Below are 17,836 nucleotides of genomic sequence, written 5' to 3'. Positions count from 1 at the left end.
AAACTAGACCAAAACTCTTTATAAGATTTTGTGTTTTTGCAGTGCTGCAGCTCAGATTACCAAGGCTGCATGGAGAGCAAGAAAACATAAACAGCCTTTCGGAGCCTTAAAACCAAACTTTCTGATCTCTTTCTGTGAGTTTTGTCAGGCAGGTCGCAGAGGCGACGGGGATCCTGCAGCGAAAGGCTGCGCAGATGATCCCAAATCCTTCCAATCCAGCAGAGAAGAGACGAGGCCAACAACCGAGGAATCCAGGATTACTAATCAGAGAGGAATGCTGCTCGTTTCGTTTGGATTCTGGAAGCGTTGCTGATCTCTGCTTCTTCAGAGGGGATGGGACGGGGGAGCGGGACTTTTTCACATTCGCTCTGAAAGAGGCTTCAAAGCTGTTCAGGAAAGGATGGCGGTGCAAGGAAGAAAATGTTTACGTCACACTTTGCCCCAAATATCCTCCCTGATATTAATGGTAATTATTATAAACTATAAACTGACTTCAGTCAAAATTGCAGCAAAGGATTTCAGTTTTCTGTACATCTGCATGTTTTGCATCCAGTAAGGTTTGAATGCATGAACTAAATGCAGTACAGAGCAGCCAAAGAGATTCTTGTTTTTTTTTAGCTTATTGATTTGCACATTGCAAAAACACAAAACTAACATACAAATAAGTTTTTATTAAGATATTGGAGATTTATAGTGTTTTAAGTCAATAACTCTGTAACATTGATGAAAAAGTACTAGTTTAGACAGATTTCCCATGTTAAGAGAGAATAATCTGCTAGTGTAACAAGCACTTTTTCATCAATATTAAGGAATTATTGACTTAAAACAAGTTCCCACTTCTTGCTGAAGAGTTACTTATAAATTGGTTTTGTCTTATTTCACATGTAGTAAGATATTTGCACAAGAAACTAGACCAAAAATACCTTGTAAGATTTTGTATTTTTTGCAGTGCCTGGATTTTATTAAAAATATACCAAAGCGTCAGTCTGTAAAGCCACTGAAACAAACCATTCGGTACAGAAGATCTCCAACAGTCATTCGTCTTCATGAAAGACAAAGACTCAAAGGTTCGGTTTTAGAACCCCGGTCCCTTTGAAAGCAGCACCATAAATCACAGTTTGCTGCTTTCCTGCATCATGCATCAGAAACAAGTCCCACCCTTTGGCTCTGCGTCCCTCCAGCTGCAGGTCTGACAGCTCAGTGTGGCTCTGGCCTCCTCCTAAACACTACTGGCCTTGTCTGCAGATGTAAAGCCCCACTCTGGCCAAAGTGCTCTACAGGGCAGTGGGTTCTAACAAAGCTCCATCTTGGCTGACAGTACTCAGTCTGAATGCTGCTGCAAATGGAAAGTATCACTAATTGGCTGGCAGAGAGCAAGGAGGCTGCTTGCTAACACTGTAAGGGACTCTCACTCTGACAGCTATTCACTAATTGAGTTTTTATGTTACCCCGGCTCATATTTTTCCATAAAGCCTAATCCGGATGTAATGCAAACATGCATTTTTCATGCAGCTCATCTAAATGTTTGCAGAAGTGCGGCGGCGGAGACAGAGCTCGCTCGATTCTCTTCATATAGAAAAAGCAAAGAAACGGAGAGCAGCCAAACTTACAGAGTTGACAATGCCTTTGAGAGCGTGGAAGCCATCTTTGACAGGAAACACGTTGTCTTTGGAGTCCGCAATATCAGCAAGCTGTTGGAATCATGGAAAAGAGGAGTAAACAAGGAGCGCTGCTGATCTAACACTGCTCTCTGCCTTTTTCTGTTTTCCTTTTTATGACTGAACGCCGTCTTTCCTTGCATCGCGGGCAGGAGGAGACGGAGCAGATGGCAGGACTGTGGCAAACACTTTGCTCAACTATAAAAAAAAATGATTGCGGCACAAACTGGGAGCAATACTGCCTTTGTTTTGTTGTGTCTTTTTTTTTTGACTTAATAAGTGCTTGTGGCAGGATGGTTACCAATGGTTACAAGGGATGGGCCACCATGTTGGAAGAGAAATTGTGAAACTCCAGACATCAGTGACAGTCGGACTACAGCTCAGATGGCCCGATGGCACTTAAAGATACAGTGCGAGAAAAATACTGGACTGAAATTACGGTTGATGGAGATAAATATCACGATAAAAACAGAGTGGAGAGAAACGGCGGAGCATCTGTGTCACAAATCAGGATAAATTCAATAAAAATAGACATTTATTCCAATTGAACATGATTTAAACTAAATCTCACTGTATGCCAAATCATGAGACATTCTGGCTTGTTTTTATTCGTTTGCAGGACAAATGTCTAATAAACTGAGAACAGCCATTTTGTTTTCCTCTGTATTTACCAATTATCGTGTGTTGATCAATAATTAAAATCAATAACTGTAAAATCAGCAGCTGGCATGAAACTGAGTGAATGAAAACAACAAAGTGTAAACTGTGTAACCATATAAATATAAATATTCACACAAAGTGTGAACCAGGGGTGTCCAAAGTGTGGTCCGGGGGCCATTTATGGCCTTACGAGCAGTTCTGTGTGGCCCACATTTACATCTTCTTGAACAAACATCTAAACCAAACATCTGAGAAACTTATTTAAACCTACTGTAATTTGTTCTTTTCTAATGAGTTTTATTATAATATTTATTGCTAATTTTATTAATAAGTAGGTAAAAGGGAAGAGAAAAAAGAAATGGCCTCTCAGCGCGTTCATCTCCTCTATTTGGGCTCACAATGCAAAAAGTTTGGACACCAGTGTGAACGATTCACTGTGACTGGAAAACTTCCTATTAATGTCTATTCGAAGTGGAAATTGTTGCATTTTTTATTAATATATTTATTTTTAATAATATAAATTAGTTAAGATTAGAAATTCCTTGACAAAGTCTTCGCTGCTGAGGTTGATTCTACCAGCTGTTCAGTCACAGATTCTGCATTTTTATATGGTTTCTATAAAATTATTCATGAAACCGTTTATCTCACGTTATATTTCACATATATGCCACGATTTTAATTTTTAATTCAACAACATGCTTCACCCTAATTTGACAATATTTAAACCAGATAATCACCAGAACTGAGTCAACGTTTTAAACCCCTTTCCCACGTCTTAACAGTTTTAAATGCAGACGTATTTAACGAGGCTTTTCTCACAGGTAGAACCTGTTCAGATGTTTACCTTCCACAACGTTCTCACATCCTGCCAAAGTCTCTTATACAAAAACCGTAATCGTTCTGTACACACTGAGCAACGAGCTCGTCGGGTGTTTTGTTGCTGCAGATTAAAACTAAAGCTCGCTTACCTGCTGCTCATCAAAGTCCAGGACACCAACGCAGTAAACACGAGCGCCATATTTCCTGGCTTCATCAGCCTGCAGCTCAGGCAACCGATGCGCAAAAGGTCAGACGTGGAGATAAAGAGACAAAAAGCGAAACTCCATGAATAAAAAAAAGCAACACATGAGGGATGTCAGAATTTAAAAAAAAGATGGAGAAAAGATGGCTTCTGGAAAGGAAATATGTCTAAATAAAATGAAGACAAAGATTAAATGTGTGAGTTTGGTGAGTCAGGAAAGCAGAGCTCACCTGCTGCTTGGTGAGCTCATGGATGTACACTTCCAGTTTCCCGTCTGTCAGAGCCAGGATGATGCTGGAGGACTTTGTGGACTGCTGCTTGATCTGAGCGGAAGCCTTCAGGAGTAAATACAGGACGTTTCTGTTTACTGCTCCAGATAAACCCACAACACTAACAAACCACATCTTTACATATTACGTCTCCAGCTTCCATGCTCAAAACAGCAATAGGTAGAGGCACAAACTTATGTACTCATACCTACTGATTTAATTACACTATTTACGATTAGAAGCGATATTTAGCTTTCTTTTTGCAACATCATGAATCCAGGATTACACAACTATTGCTAATCTTTAAGCCTAAAATATGCATTTCACATGGTCTGCATTTGGGCTGAAGTGTCGCCGGGCAGCAAGAAGGTTATAATTATATGACAAATATTATCAAGGATAATCTATAAAAGGTGCCACATTCTCTGTAAAATTCTCATTAGTACTCTTGTGAATATACTTCCATACAAATAACTGAATTTTACTCATCCTGGAGAAATATTAACAAAGGCAACAGACTTTAAGTGGGATTAAAACAAAGAAACAATCTGTGAAGGGTAACAACGTGGAGAATAGTACACAACTATTACTTATCCTATAAAGTAATGCCAGATGTACTTATTGATGTACTTGTTCGCAAAACCCTAAAAACAATAAAAAGTTCTGACTTTGCAGAGGAAACTGACCAGCATAATCACGACAAGTTTTGTTTTTTTGAGGACGATGCATTAGGAGGGAATTATTGAAACCAAAAATCTTCTAAGTCTGCAGGATTTCTTTACATTGAGTTACATATTACCAGACTTTATCATAATTTTTGAAGCAGGACAGACGTAGCAGGCTAACATGAGGTCAGATTATCTTTGCTGCTTTTGTGTTCATCATTTTCACGCTTTTCATTTGTTCATATAAGTTTAGTTTGCTTCGGTAGTGAAAAACTGGATGTAAATGAATGCTTTGCTATTGTTTTTTTTTTTTTGTCTACAACAGTAAAATAATTACAGGGTTCTTTCTGTTTCTGGCAACATTCAGAGCCGTTGTGCACTGAGTAGGATGAGAGGAGAGCAGGAGGAGAGTGAGGGGAGCTGAGAGCAGAGGCTACTTAAAAAAACTAGATGTTAGGCAAATAGAGAAACAGAAGAAAATAGCATTCAAACTACAGCGCAGGGAGTGTTTAAAAAGTAGCAGAGCCTATGATAAAATCTGTTTGAGTTGATAACCCCAGTTTTTCACTTTATTTGATTAATTTTTCAATCACTTAATTTCTGAGAATTAAATGCACATCGTTTGTAAAGTTCTGACAAACTTCACTTTCAGTTTCAGTCCACCTCTTAAACCATTTCCCTCTTTTTATTTATTCCTTAAATAAAATATTGTCTTCTACGAATATTTTTTAGGTCTTCTAAACAGTTTTAAATACCTGAATACAAGAAAATAAAACTCACCTCTTTTATTCCCTCGTGCATGTACGTTTCACCTGCTGGTACCACGTTGTGCAAGCGCTTCAGGCCTTCTTCAATTTCATACCTGGGTGGACAAATGCAGTGAATGCTTCACACGTAGGAACAGATTTTATCCAAATCTTAGCTGTTCTATTAAGAAAAACTGAATTTCATTACTTTAGCTTTAATGATTTGCACACACTCTTAAAAACAGCAATGAGGTGTGGTGTAAAGATGAAGTCACTGTAGCAGAGAGAAACCCACAGGCTATAAAAACAAGCACACTGAGAAATATTCTGGGAAGAAACAGGAAGAGGAAAGAAGTTAAAGTAAATTCTTGAGAAATTCTGAGGCATAAATAGTTGCAGTTAAAGAAAACCCCAAAACTATTACAAAGAAAACTGTTAAGTTTATTATTTAAATTTTAAATATGAGAAGAAGACATGACACATCAAGACAAAAACCAAAGAAACAAGCTCAGATTTTACATTTGATATTATATAAATAGCTGATAAAAATTTAAACTGTACTTTAAATCTGTTTTTCCAAAATGAATTAGAACAGTGTAAAAATGTTTTTTATGAAATTAGTATCTGAGTTCATTGTTACCTGTCTCCAGTCAGAGGCAGCAGAACTTCAGCTCTGGACGAAAAAGTTACGAATGAGACTCTCATTCGTGGACTGAGGAGAAAAAAAACACAAGAAATTCAGTCAAAACCAAGGAACTGATTTACTTTGATAAAAGACACCAAACGTGACGATTCAGATGGAGAATCAAACTTCTGACATCTCTTAAAGGTCATAGCTGCACTCATCACAGCTGAACATCTACAGACGGGTGATTTATGTCCAGGTTTTAAGTTCAGATATTAAGATGCATAAATAATGATGCAAACAGAAGGATCTCTTTTAATGTCAGCTAATTTTAGTGCATGACTTGAAGCATCTCGGAGCCACTGAGGAAGTGATTAATCAGACAAGAAACATGTTGTGCTGACGATGAGTCACGCGCAAACATCCTGCTGGACAAACACTATTAATACACCGAGTAGCCTACCTGTCACTTTATAGGTAGCTGACCAGAACCCCCCGACCCGACCCGACCCGCCGCCGCCGTTTACATTCAGCCACATTAAAGAACGGAGACATTCACAGGTTTTCACAAGCAGGTGGTTTCTGTGTAAACACCCAGCTTCACTTTCACAAAATCCATACAAACACTATTAACACCAGTTGTTAAAGAAACGCCTATTTTAGTCCAATTATAAAGATTTTAATGACAAATATGCTTAAAACAGGGAAAAAAACTCAGATATCTGAGAGTTAAAATTAAAGAAACATTTTCTTGATCAATAAAATAGAAAAAACTTAACTTTATTTTTTAAGGCAAATATCTTAGATTTTTTCAGAACCTTTAATAACTTATTGTTTTTTATTTTGTTTCTTAAAACACAGCATGATACTGAAATTTAACGCTAAATCCTTTAATTATTATTTTTTTAATACATAAATTTATTTTACATAGAACAAGATGGTACAGTTCATTACATTGGAAAAAACGTAAAATAAAAATATAAACAGAAAATATAGTATAATGATGTATAAACAAAATTATTTAATTTAACATTTAAATAGCATGTTCTTAATGTGTAAAAAATAAAATTGTACAAAATAAAGAAATTTAATTTATTTGTACAAAAAAAATTCTTACAAATTTTTCTATAATTTTTTGTGATTCTTTTTGTAAAAACAAAAATAATTTTGCATTATAAAAAAAAGATCATATGGCCCCAGTGGTGATTTCAACTTGCACGGATCAAAACATTTGGAAACCACTCAGAGAAAACAGAACTGAATTAATCTGCTTTAAAACAAGGTTTTGCACTGGTCCAATCTTTACTTTATTAAAAAATATAAAGAAAGAAAATGCATTCTTGGCTTAAATAAATAATTATAATCTCGTCTCAGGAACTAGATCCATGTTCCATCACCTATAATCTGTGTTTTCAGCTTTTATTAATTAAGAAAAGACAATGAGCAGAATTAAAAATCACATTTCTACATGAAAAGATCATTTCTTATTCTAATTAGAGTTTCTTAGTGAAGTATTATTTCCTGTCAGCTCCACAATGCATCTAAAAATGACTATATGACGCAAATATAGAATAACATGAGATATGCCACAATACAGCCACAAATTTCAGGTCACAAATCTGTCTTGTGAAATACATACAAACAAGAAGTGCACAAGTTCCCCAAACCTAGAACTAATGATGCAAAGTATGAAATGAAGCAATAAGTAGTTTGCTAAGTCTCCTCAGTAACTTCCCACCTCTGCTACAGACACTCGGCACACGCGGATGGCCTCCCACAGAGCGAGTTAAAACTTCGGATAATTAAGTAACACAAGTGTTTCCTTCAGAGATGCGAAGCCTTTCGGAGCATAAGGAGAGGTGCTGATATTTCTCAACCACATGACACATGGCCCAGTCGCCATCCTCCCCCACAAACACGCCGCACAATCTTTAGACCAGATCCGGCAAAGGAGGAGCGGGAATATAAGTGGACTGAAAAGAAAAAAAAAAAAGAACGAGCTGCCTCTAAGGTCACGGCTGGAGAGCGTGGGCGAGGTCGTGATGCAGAACGACCACCGAGATATTTTCTGTTAAGAAAGACTTGGGATGAAGAGGCACTGAAGCCAAAGCCAGGGATAAATCTGAGGATGAGGAGGAGAGGAGGGGGGGGTGATGAAGGAGTCCAGTTTGCTCCACATGGCAGAACAGAAGTGCTCTTGGTGAGCGAGCATTGTTTAGCAGATTGTCCCCGTCGCCTTCCAGTGTTCTTTTGCTTTACTGTACATTGTCTGCCTGTCAGCCGTTCTGTGGTGGAAGCAGGGGATAAGTGTGGAGCCGGACCCCCCCGGTGCAAATGGCCATTCTCACAGCCCAGAAGACTGCTCCTCTCTGCCACCCACTCCCACCTGGTGCCTTTGCTATTTTCTTCAACCAACCACTTCATTCTGGCTGTGGCGCTACCGTCTGTACTGTGCTGGCAGGCGCCGTTTGACTCAAACATTAAGCAAGCTGAGCGCGTCGAGTCCGTTTTAACGCTTTTGTCTTTTATTAATTAGGACTAGAAAAGATACTTTGGAAAACAGGTGGGAAGTCCTTTAAATCTGTGCGGCAGACGGCAAATAATGATGTCATTCATCCAGTAAAACCACTTATCTTAGAAATCTGTTAAAGTACTCCATTTTTCCCAACCTGGATAGTTTTTTTATTCCCTAGAAAAAAGACATTTCTACATGCTCTATCTTACTGAATCAAGTTACTAATGCATTAAAATAGGATTTTATATTCAAATATATGCATTCAATACTTGCCTCACAAACCGGTCCGTAAGGTTCTTCACAAAGGAGTAGATCTCAAACCAGTTCCTGGAGACGCTTCCAGACCTGAAGGGAAAAAACAAGCAACCATGAACAGAGCAAATAAAAGACTCTGCAGACTGAGAGCTGGGAGCCGAAATACTGTAGATGGTTGCACAACAACTACAGTTGGATATTAAAACCAGCCACATGCTGGATAATTGCACTGGTGAGTCTGTAGCGAAATGTTCATGAGCGGGGGTTTCTGTCTGTAGAGATTTATTTTTCTGCTCTAGTTCTTGAAATATAGGCAGAAAATTTTCAAAATTCATTCACCTCTTTTACCTGAGAGAACTGGTTTAGTTTGTAGAATCCAATACATTTTCACATTTCATTGAATTTAACTGGAATTTATGGGAATAAACCTGGAATTTCAGATTTCATTATCACAATTTACCACAATTTTAAGCTGATTTAGCATGAAGTTCAGGAAAATCACCAGATTTCATGAAACTAAACCTGAGTAAATATCTGTTGTAAATGTAAATGTTGGAAGTATTAAAAGTGAAACGGCTTCAGCCTGGATTTCATCCACAATATTTGATTATTTACATCTTTCTTGTCTCTCGTGTTTAAATAACTCAATATAAAAACAAAAATGTTCTTATTGGCCACACGTTTCCTAAGTTCACCCCTGATTGGCTGATAGCGCCCTACTGACGACTTCCCAGAAGCTGTGGACTTATTTAGATTTGGTGAAGTACAGCAGAGATGCTGCTCGTGTTTTTTATCTTGAGTATTTGGTTTAAATGTTTTGTCTCTCCACATTCAGATTAATCAACCATAAAAAGAGACTATTCTATCCTTCGTAAACTTATAAAATGAACAGAGTATCAATAACTTCTTCCTCACCCATAATTAGACTAAACAGGAAGAACCATTTCCGTTATCATTAAGAAATACAAAACCACGATGCCCACATTTGGATGCCCAACGATGGCGTGTTAGTCTGACCACAGTGAGTAAAACGTGCCCTTGGCATAACGGCGGAGCGGTAATTAAACCAATAATTACAATTCCTTGTATGCACGGAGAACATAAAAGAGAAGAGTTTGACCATTAGGCAGCTCATCTTTCATGGGACATCTTTCTCCTCCCCGCTCCGTAAAGACAAGGTCACAGAGGGAAGGTGAAGGGAAACGTTGACGAAGCAGAGTCTCTGGTCTGCAATAAGCAGCTCAGTGCCGCAGCGACCGTTAAAAACCAGACTTTAGATGTTCTGAAAGAACAAATGGGAACTTTTATGGAAGACCAAAAGAGTCGTCTAGTGGGAAAACATTCCATATATGATTGATTGAAAGAATGTTGCAACGGTTCACATTGCAGCCTCTGTGTCAGAAACAGGTGTGAACTCTTCCAAACACAGATGGAAGTTGACCCAGAACAGACTAAACATGTCTTTTACCCTCACAGTGTTTCAGGAGACAGCCACACCGTTCAGACTGCATTCAGGCCCAGATATGGAGCGTTTCTGTTGTCGCAGCATTCAGTCAGAAGATCAAAGTCAGCCAATTTTTAAACTGATCTGCTCTGATCAGTGACTCAAACAGTGAGTATATTGAACAAAAGCTGCTATTTTTAGTCTATAAATCTATTAACCAACTGCATGAACTTTCATAAGAATCAAAGTTCAGTACTAGATCTTCTAGTTCCTTCAGTTTTTCCTTGTTATTCAAGAGGGTTAGGCACTGCACATACCTGCATTTTCTTCTGAATATTTTACAGATAAAAACAAGGATGTCAAACAGATTTGAAATAATGTGGGGTACAAAAACTGGATGTGCATAAAATCCAGGATTATCTGGAACCAGAAGACATGTTCTTCTTTATTAAGTTGAGAAACATTTGCATGACGATAGAAAGTTAAAAAGGCGTTTGAAACGCAGGACATACATGAGGGATCACATCCCATCACGGAAGAAACTCTTTTATCTGCACCAATGAAATGAACTGAGAAGAAACTCATAACAACGGTCAAGTTATCTTGGCCATCATCCGGTGTTTTTTTTTTTTTTTATCATTTAGATGAGAGCATGGAAGTTTAAAAGTGGGTCAGGGGAGCAGCAGCGTTTAACTCCACAGTCTTCTCTGATGGCACGCCTCCAAGCCGGAGGAGGACGGGATTAAAAACAGTTTCTGCCACGACTGTAACCTTCCACTTACATGATGCTGCTGCACAGTTCTGCTGAGCTGACTGGATCTGCCTGGGAAGTCTCTGAAGCAGCGCTCCGAGTGCATGAAACACACAGGAAGTAGTGCTGTGCCAAAATCTGAGGCGAGTGGTGACACCACCGCTTGCATGATTCACACAGAACCCCTTCAAAGGCCTGCTCTGTTTTTACAAGATATGCACACACCTGAATGTTAACAGATTGTACTACAAAATACATGTCAGCTGTTTTTTTTACCTCACAATAAGACACTGCAACAATTTAGTAGCATTTAAGACATCAGCACTTTGCTAGACTGAAGAAAGGTTTTATATTTTTTGTTTTTAGGAACTTTTCGGGAGACAGATTTGTAAAGTTCAGACATCAGAAGCACTTTATCCTGAACTTTATGGTCAAAGTAGAAAAGCAGGAAGAAGAGAAATGATCCCTGCAACCAAAACTTCCCGAGTTTTATTTTGTGGTACAAATAACTACATTCGATTTTCTTTGCAAGTTAGCGAGTGGGTCTTTGAAAGCTAACTACTATTAGCAACACAAAGTGATGACAATGCAAGGATGGCATCTGCAGTTTATAGGATTTTGATTGCAAGTCCAAACCATCTGAAGTGCAAATACAGACTTCATCTTCCAGCTATCTGAACATTTTAGACATGCAGCCTCATTGGATACAGCTGTTAGTGATAAACCTTCAACTTTAACAGTGTATCATGACTTAAAGCAAACAAATGCAAACGTCTGCACAGAAAAGCTACGCAGCATTAGCAATCTAAATAACACAACCTTAATGGCCACATCCTGTGGGAGTTAATTTGCCCCAAACGAGTTAAAGGAAACAGACTTAATTTAAAATTTCTGTTCATTCTGAAAAATTGCTTCAAATAACTTGACTGAGAAAAATACAGCCACATGTTTATGAGAGATGACCATATAGATGAAAGGAATAATTATGTTCTATAAACACAACATGGTTTGGTGTTGGTTAAGTTCTCTGAGGGGAAAACCAAGTGAGCGGTGTTAGAAGGAGGTCACAATAAGGCCTATGTGGTTTCATCAGGTTTCCTTTCGCATGTTGCAAGAAACCACAACGCACACAAGAACCTGAATGCATCAGATTGGTCCTGAATCTGTTATTTACAATGAGATGTTCATCATTTTTCCAGCCACTGTAGAACAGTTTCAAGACAATTTGCTAAACATCTTATAAGGCCTCTGCAGACGGATTTTGGGTTTCCAACGTGTCACAGCCGATCACAGCCGATCACAGCAAAGTCCACAAAGTAACATGCTGTGCATGCAGCAGCTGTGCAAATCAGACATTTGTATACAGTGTGGCACAATCAAGGGCATCGGCTGTTTATCTCTTCCACAAAAACACGTTAAATACTGGAAAAAAGTCTGCAGAAAACATGTCAAGATTGTTGCAATCAGGTTAAGACGTCAAGTGTTCAGCGTGACTGCAACTAACTGACATCTGGATGCCTCCAAGTGGAAGCTCTGCTGTAAGCTTTGAGGAAAGCAGGTTGGATACCGATCTACTGATAGAAAATAGTCTTACACGTTAAAACGTCACCCTCCCTCAGATAGTTCACACAGGGACAACTGTGACTCAGTGGGTTCGACTCCAGCTTCACACATCTCTGTGTTCCTGGGCAAGGCAGGTTAATTATTTAGTTTTAACTTTGCAGATGTTTTTTTTTTTACACTTTTCATAAAGTATTTTACCTAAATCACTTAAAGTTGCCTTTTATACACATGGTGCAACACAAAATAACCTTTGCCTTACACCTAATGTCAGTCAGGAAACCGTGTAGAAATACTCTTACTGCACAACTTCATTTCCCCCACATGGTTTTAACCACATTACTTAAATTAATAGTGAAAAAAGTCACTGAATTTGTCCCAGAAGCTCTCATCTCCAACTCCCTCCTGAAGAACTCAAATGCAGCAATTTAGAAAAAATACAAATAAAATACTTTTCACCACTTTATTATCTGGGTTAATTTGTTTTGTTTTGTTTTTTTTTCATAGGATAATTCAAACTGCCAAAAGTATCTTAAAACTTACCTGTCTAAAACAAAGTAGAGGTCGTAAGCTCCGTGACAGGAGGCTTCCTCTGCCCAGCCAGTTGCCGCGAACAAACCCAGGAAGGTCACCGCGACAGCGGCTGCAGCCCACAGCCTCCTTTCCTGAAGGTTGTCCTCCGCGGTGGGACACCGAGACAACTTTTTAAACATTTTCCACACACAAACCCCGCAGTTGTTATTCACAGAAAGACGAAGAATGCAGTTTCATCCAGCAGAGAGAAACAAGCAGCAGCTGTTACTTTGTTCAAAACTTCCACTAAACAACAATGTTCAGTGATTGAGCTGCAACATAAAGGAAACTACCGGAGCTACGTCACCAGCTGTAGTGTCTACATCTTCCTGACGCACTCATCACTCACATCCTCAATAAAACCGAACCCAGCACCCGAATAAGTCCAGAACCTCCATAACGTGAAGAGTAACGCAGGTTTTCACAAGTTTATCCCGCTGAACTTCACAGCCCGGAGGAAAAGTTAGGCTGCTTTCAGGGACCAATAGAAAGCTCGTAATTGTAAACTCCGTTACTAGTTAGTGAGAAACAGTTATTGTTGTTTCAAAATGACTCGTGGCTTTTGTTATCTTAGGGAGGATGAAGACACGTATTGAATAAACGTCAGTTACAACAAGTCAAAATAGTCAACTAACTCTTTCAGTAATCTGTTTTGGGGAAAATATATCCGGCCGAGATAAACTGAACCTCAAGAGATTATCTCATAAAAAGTTTTGATAAACATATTTAGAACAATAATGTCATAACACATATAGTATATGTATATTACTTTTTAATTATTATGTCTTACATATAACTTAATCCAAAAATAACATTTCTCAAAGAGTTTTCAAAAAGGATTTTTGACAGGAAAAATGTTATATTATGGCCTACACAATAACAGTGAAGCCTGCTTGCTAGCAGACAAAAGTTATTTACACCTTCCTAAGCCAAAAAAGATCACAGCTACATTGACTTGTTGAGTGTAAGTTATGGAAGTCATCTTTCCATAACTTAAATTTTGCATTTCATCTGGAAATCAAGGCCTAAGAGTCACAAGGTCTTACATGAAGTTTCCAGTCAGACATTATTTGTTGAATATTTTTAACTTTAAACCTTGTGAGTTTCATTTGCCTGATTTCAAATCTAAAACCAAAACGTTAAATTTATCCCAACATAAACACTTTAAAATCTCTGCTCTCCTTTGCTCCATTCTTACAAGTTTCAAACTAAATTCTGTTCATTAAATGAGTCACAGCACCAACACACCTAAAACAGGAAGTACTTTATGACTACAAACCACCTGCTGAGCGTCGCCCTTTTTTCAACGTGATTTTTATGATATATAAACAGGTCTTTAAACGTCTCACCATGATTATTTGAAAGGAAAATAGTGAAATGTTAGGGTTTGTTGATCTTTGTCGAACTTTGCTTCGGTTCACATATTTCCAAAAGCCCTCAAAGGCCTCATGAGCCTCTGCACTAGTGCGCATGTCCAGTGAAACCAGCTGTTTTGCAGAGTGCTCAGTGAACTGTACCCACCCAGCAACATCTGGATCAACTTCACAGTCAGGCAAAATTATAAGAAAGCATTATAAAAATACTAAGAATTTCAGTAATTTTAAACTAAAAAATGCAAAAATATTTCACTGCCTTCTTTTGTTTAACTTACTTTATTTATATAAGAGGAAAAAGAAACCGTTGAAAAGTTTTAACAGTACTCTGAGAAAAAGAGAGAGAAAATAAGAAACAACTTAATCTGTGCTGAACCTAAAACTGCCTGTTTTTGATCAGTGTTTGGCTCAAAAAACAACAAAACCTCCAGCTCACTTTGTAAAGGGTTTTCTGTTTTTTTCCATTTCCTATTTTTCAAGCCTTTTTACTGGATTTCAACTTACACAATCCACAAAACATGAGAATTTGCATCTTCTGTTTTTCTCACAAGATGTCACGATTCCTGCCCTCATCCCCCTGATGACATCAGAGCACAAGGCTCGGTGTAGAAATAAGAAATATGTAGAACTATTGATCTCAGCTTGGCTTGTGCAGTGTCTATGACACAGTTTATTGCAAACAGTGTTAACACGTGGCAGATATTCCAGCTGCTGAGGAAGAGTCACTGTACTGAAAGCACAAAGGTCGGCTGAAGGGATGAAAGCAGGAAGGGGATGTGGATGTGAACTGCCATTAGACAATGTGTTTCTGTTTTTTTTATACAATTGTTATCTTCATCATTTGTGCATCTCAACTCAAAAAAAGTTAAGTTCATCTGATGCACAGTTCTTTGAATCGAACAGTGACTCAACAAAAACAAAGTCGTGGCTGAAAGCTTCCATCTTTTATAATATTTACAGTCTACTTTACCAAAACTTGCATATTCAAGACCAGAAGGAACGACTTCTGTCTTTTCTGCATCAGACTGAAGGAAATTCTTATGAAAACACTCATTCATCGACTGTAAGGAAATGTGATCATGTTGATACATAATATAAATACATAATATAGAGCATGGCGTCATCAGCATTGAGGAAGCCCATATGTGATCTGTTTTTACTCAGAATTACCACTAAAGTAGCAAAAATACTCCCTGGTTGCTAAATAATAAGTTGTGCTTCATTATGAAAAAATTCATCTATAACAAAAAGCTTGAAACCATCGTCTCTTTGAATTAAAATGTAGGAAACTCCAATATTACAGCTGAAGGAAGAGCTGTCTGGGTCATCAGAAAGAGACAAGAGAAAGCTAAACTTCAGGATGTAAAAGAGTGTGAGGCACTGATTGAAACAGTGATGAATAAAACTGAACAACTCAGTATAAGAAATAGAAAATGTCAAATTAGTCATTTATTTTATTATTTTTCTTCGTCTTTTCCTCCTATATCTGTAAACATTTTTGCAGTAATTAAAAGAAACATTAAAAACATCAGGGCCAAAATAATAATCCCTTGAAATATTAGTTTAGAAATTAAAACATTGCAGCATTTCTTCTCCTCCTCTTCCACGCTGTTCCACACCTCTACCACCACATACAGCTTTCTTGTAGACAGGCGTTTCATTTTGTGTTTAATATTTCCAGTTAAATTATAAATAATCATTTTGTTTTCTAGTTAAAGGGTGTCTTGGGTCTTTTGTTGTCTGCAGTACAATGAGATCTTTACGTTTCAATGGTTCCGACTGAACAGATTTGACTGAATTACTAAAACAAGCTCAGTTTTGATTATGTTTGAATTTATTGACTTGAACCTGTACATTTCCCTTTATGGTCCACACACATTAAAGAGCTGCAGGTGCCTCCGTTATCGTTCTGGATGCGTTAAATCCCCAAACCTGGACGATAATCCGCAGTGGGAACTAAGCCCTTGAATGTGGCTCTGCACCCTGGAGTGGCATGCACGAAAACAAAAGCCCCGCTCCTCCTACAGAGCTCTGCACACGCCACCGTCTAATCAAATGCAACGGGAAGAACATGTGGCAATGTAGCATTCCAAAGCCATAAAACCACCACAGATAATGCAAATGTTTTCACAGTTGTATCTGTTGACTTGAGATGAGCGATTGCATTTCATCACTCCTGTTTCTTCAGCAAACGTTCCCTCAGGTTAAATTAAACACCAAAGATATATTTCATCAGGTGGTGCTTTCCAGGACATAGAGGAAATTCCAGATTTGCTTGTCTCGTCAGTTGTGCTACTTGTTTGAACACAGCATGTTTAGCTGGCAGTGGATGTGACTTCAGGCTGTAAAGTTTGGGAATAAAAAGCATTAAACTCACCTGAGTACGATCCTGTTCACACTGAAATGAAGGTTAAAAAGTGACATTTCCTGAGTTTTATGTTTTACATATGAGACTACACGTGTCACAGAAGTTGGCGTCAATGTTAAAGCCTGCAGAGTGACTGAGGTGTGCCAATGTTTTTCTTTACTGAAGCAATCATAATTGTTTAGGAGAAAAAGCTCGTTTGTGCAGCTGTGACTGATTTTATTTTGCTCAAACAGTTTCGCGTGCCACAGCCTCACTGAAAATAAACCTCATAAAATCCACTGTTCATCTCAAAAAATATAATCTGTACAAATGTTTACAACACGCATAAAAACTTTACATTTAATCAACTGGAATTAGAAATTAGTTTTACAGAAATAAGTTTAATTTGATTCCACAGGTGTAAAGTCAATCTGAAACAGTTTAATATTCTCAGGCATTTGTTTGTAAAATCCTGCTAAGCTAGTAGTTTTTTTTTACTTGTCACACGTTATCTGATCAGAATACTTTCCATATCTACCATTTTAAATTCAAACTGAAATGATTAATACGTTTTCTCATAAACATCAGTGAATATTGGTTTGTGTGTACATCTGGACTGTTTTTGCTCCTCAGTAGGTTCATAATTGTCCCGAAAAGCTAAATGAAAATATGTGTTGTTGAAATCGTCTTACACTCAGTTCGACTTGTTCTCACCTCATTAGGTTATAAGAAGCAATCATTCCCAGGAAAGCGTCTTCCCGAACCACGGATCACATCAACAAACCGAATCCCTTTTCTTTTGTTTTGCCTCAGCACAAAAAGAAAACTGAACTGTCACACAACTCCACATCACCCAGGTAATTACCATAACACACCTCATCAAGTCTGAACAGTGCAGAGAACAGCAACACACGACTATAATTATCTGGCAAATCAAAGTCTAATTAGGTTTTAATTTGAATGTTAATTCTTTTGCACGCCGTTTGGTTTCAGTATATGCTCACTTCCTTTGTGCATCCTGAGCAGGGCTCCCTGGAACAAAGAAAAGCCTGAAAAAATAAAACTCAACAACAAGCATGTATTTCCCATTATTTGGGAAAATGTGCGAATCCAGTGGCTTGAGAAAATATTTGGTGTGCATCGATTTGTTATGGGGCTCCTAAAGCCTGAGGAGAAATCGAAAGTGACAGTTAAAACAACAAGTCTAATTTCTGCAAGCAACGAAGTGTGGAAGTTAATCAGGAGATGCAACTGTGACAAACAGCAAAAAGTACAAGAATAAACAACTATCTGTTAATCTGAAGACTGAACTCTGATAACAGACAGTTTGGGAGAGGAAGAGATTCATCCTGAGAGTCTGAACGTCTTCTGGCT

The 17,836-nt window shown here is 38.1% G+C and overlaps 1 protein-coding gene across 1 annotated transcript in view; it reads right to left on the bottom strand.

Annotated features, from left to right (window-relative positions):
* Positions 1-13,213, bottom strand: part of antxr2a (ANTXR cell adhesion molecule 2a) — a 77,837-nt gene extending 64,624 nt beyond the window's left edge. Inside the window, exons 1-7 of the mRNA XM_007547387.2 lie at positions 12,713-13,213; positions 8,433-8,504; positions 5,660-5,731; positions 5,054-5,135; positions 3,570-3,674; positions 3,287-3,355; positions 1,611-1,691 (exon numbers count right to left, since the gene is read on the bottom strand). Of these exons, the coding sequence (XP_007547449.1) occupies positions 1,611-1,691; positions 3,287-3,355; positions 3,570-3,674; positions 5,054-5,135; positions 5,660-5,731; positions 8,433-8,504; positions 12,713-12,882 (651 nt within the window). The 5' untranslated portion in view covers positions 12,883-13,213. The remainder of the gene's footprint in view (positions 1-1,610; positions 1,692-3,286; positions 3,356-3,569; positions 3,675-5,053; positions 5,136-5,659; positions 5,732-8,432; positions 8,505-12,712) is intronic.
* Between the last annotated feature and the right edge of the window lie 4,623 nt (positions 13,214-17,836).

Source organism: Poecilia formosa, unplaced genomic scaffold, assembly GCF_000485575.1.
Source record: "Poecilia formosa unplaced genomic scaffold, Poecilia_formosa-5.1.2 Scaffold20, whole genome shotgun sequence".
Classification (NCBI taxonomy): Eukaryota; Metazoa; Chordata; class Actinopteri; order Cyprinodontiformes; family Poeciliidae; genus Poecilia; species Poecilia formosa.
This window is presented reverse-complemented; position numbering and strand designations above follow the sequence as displayed.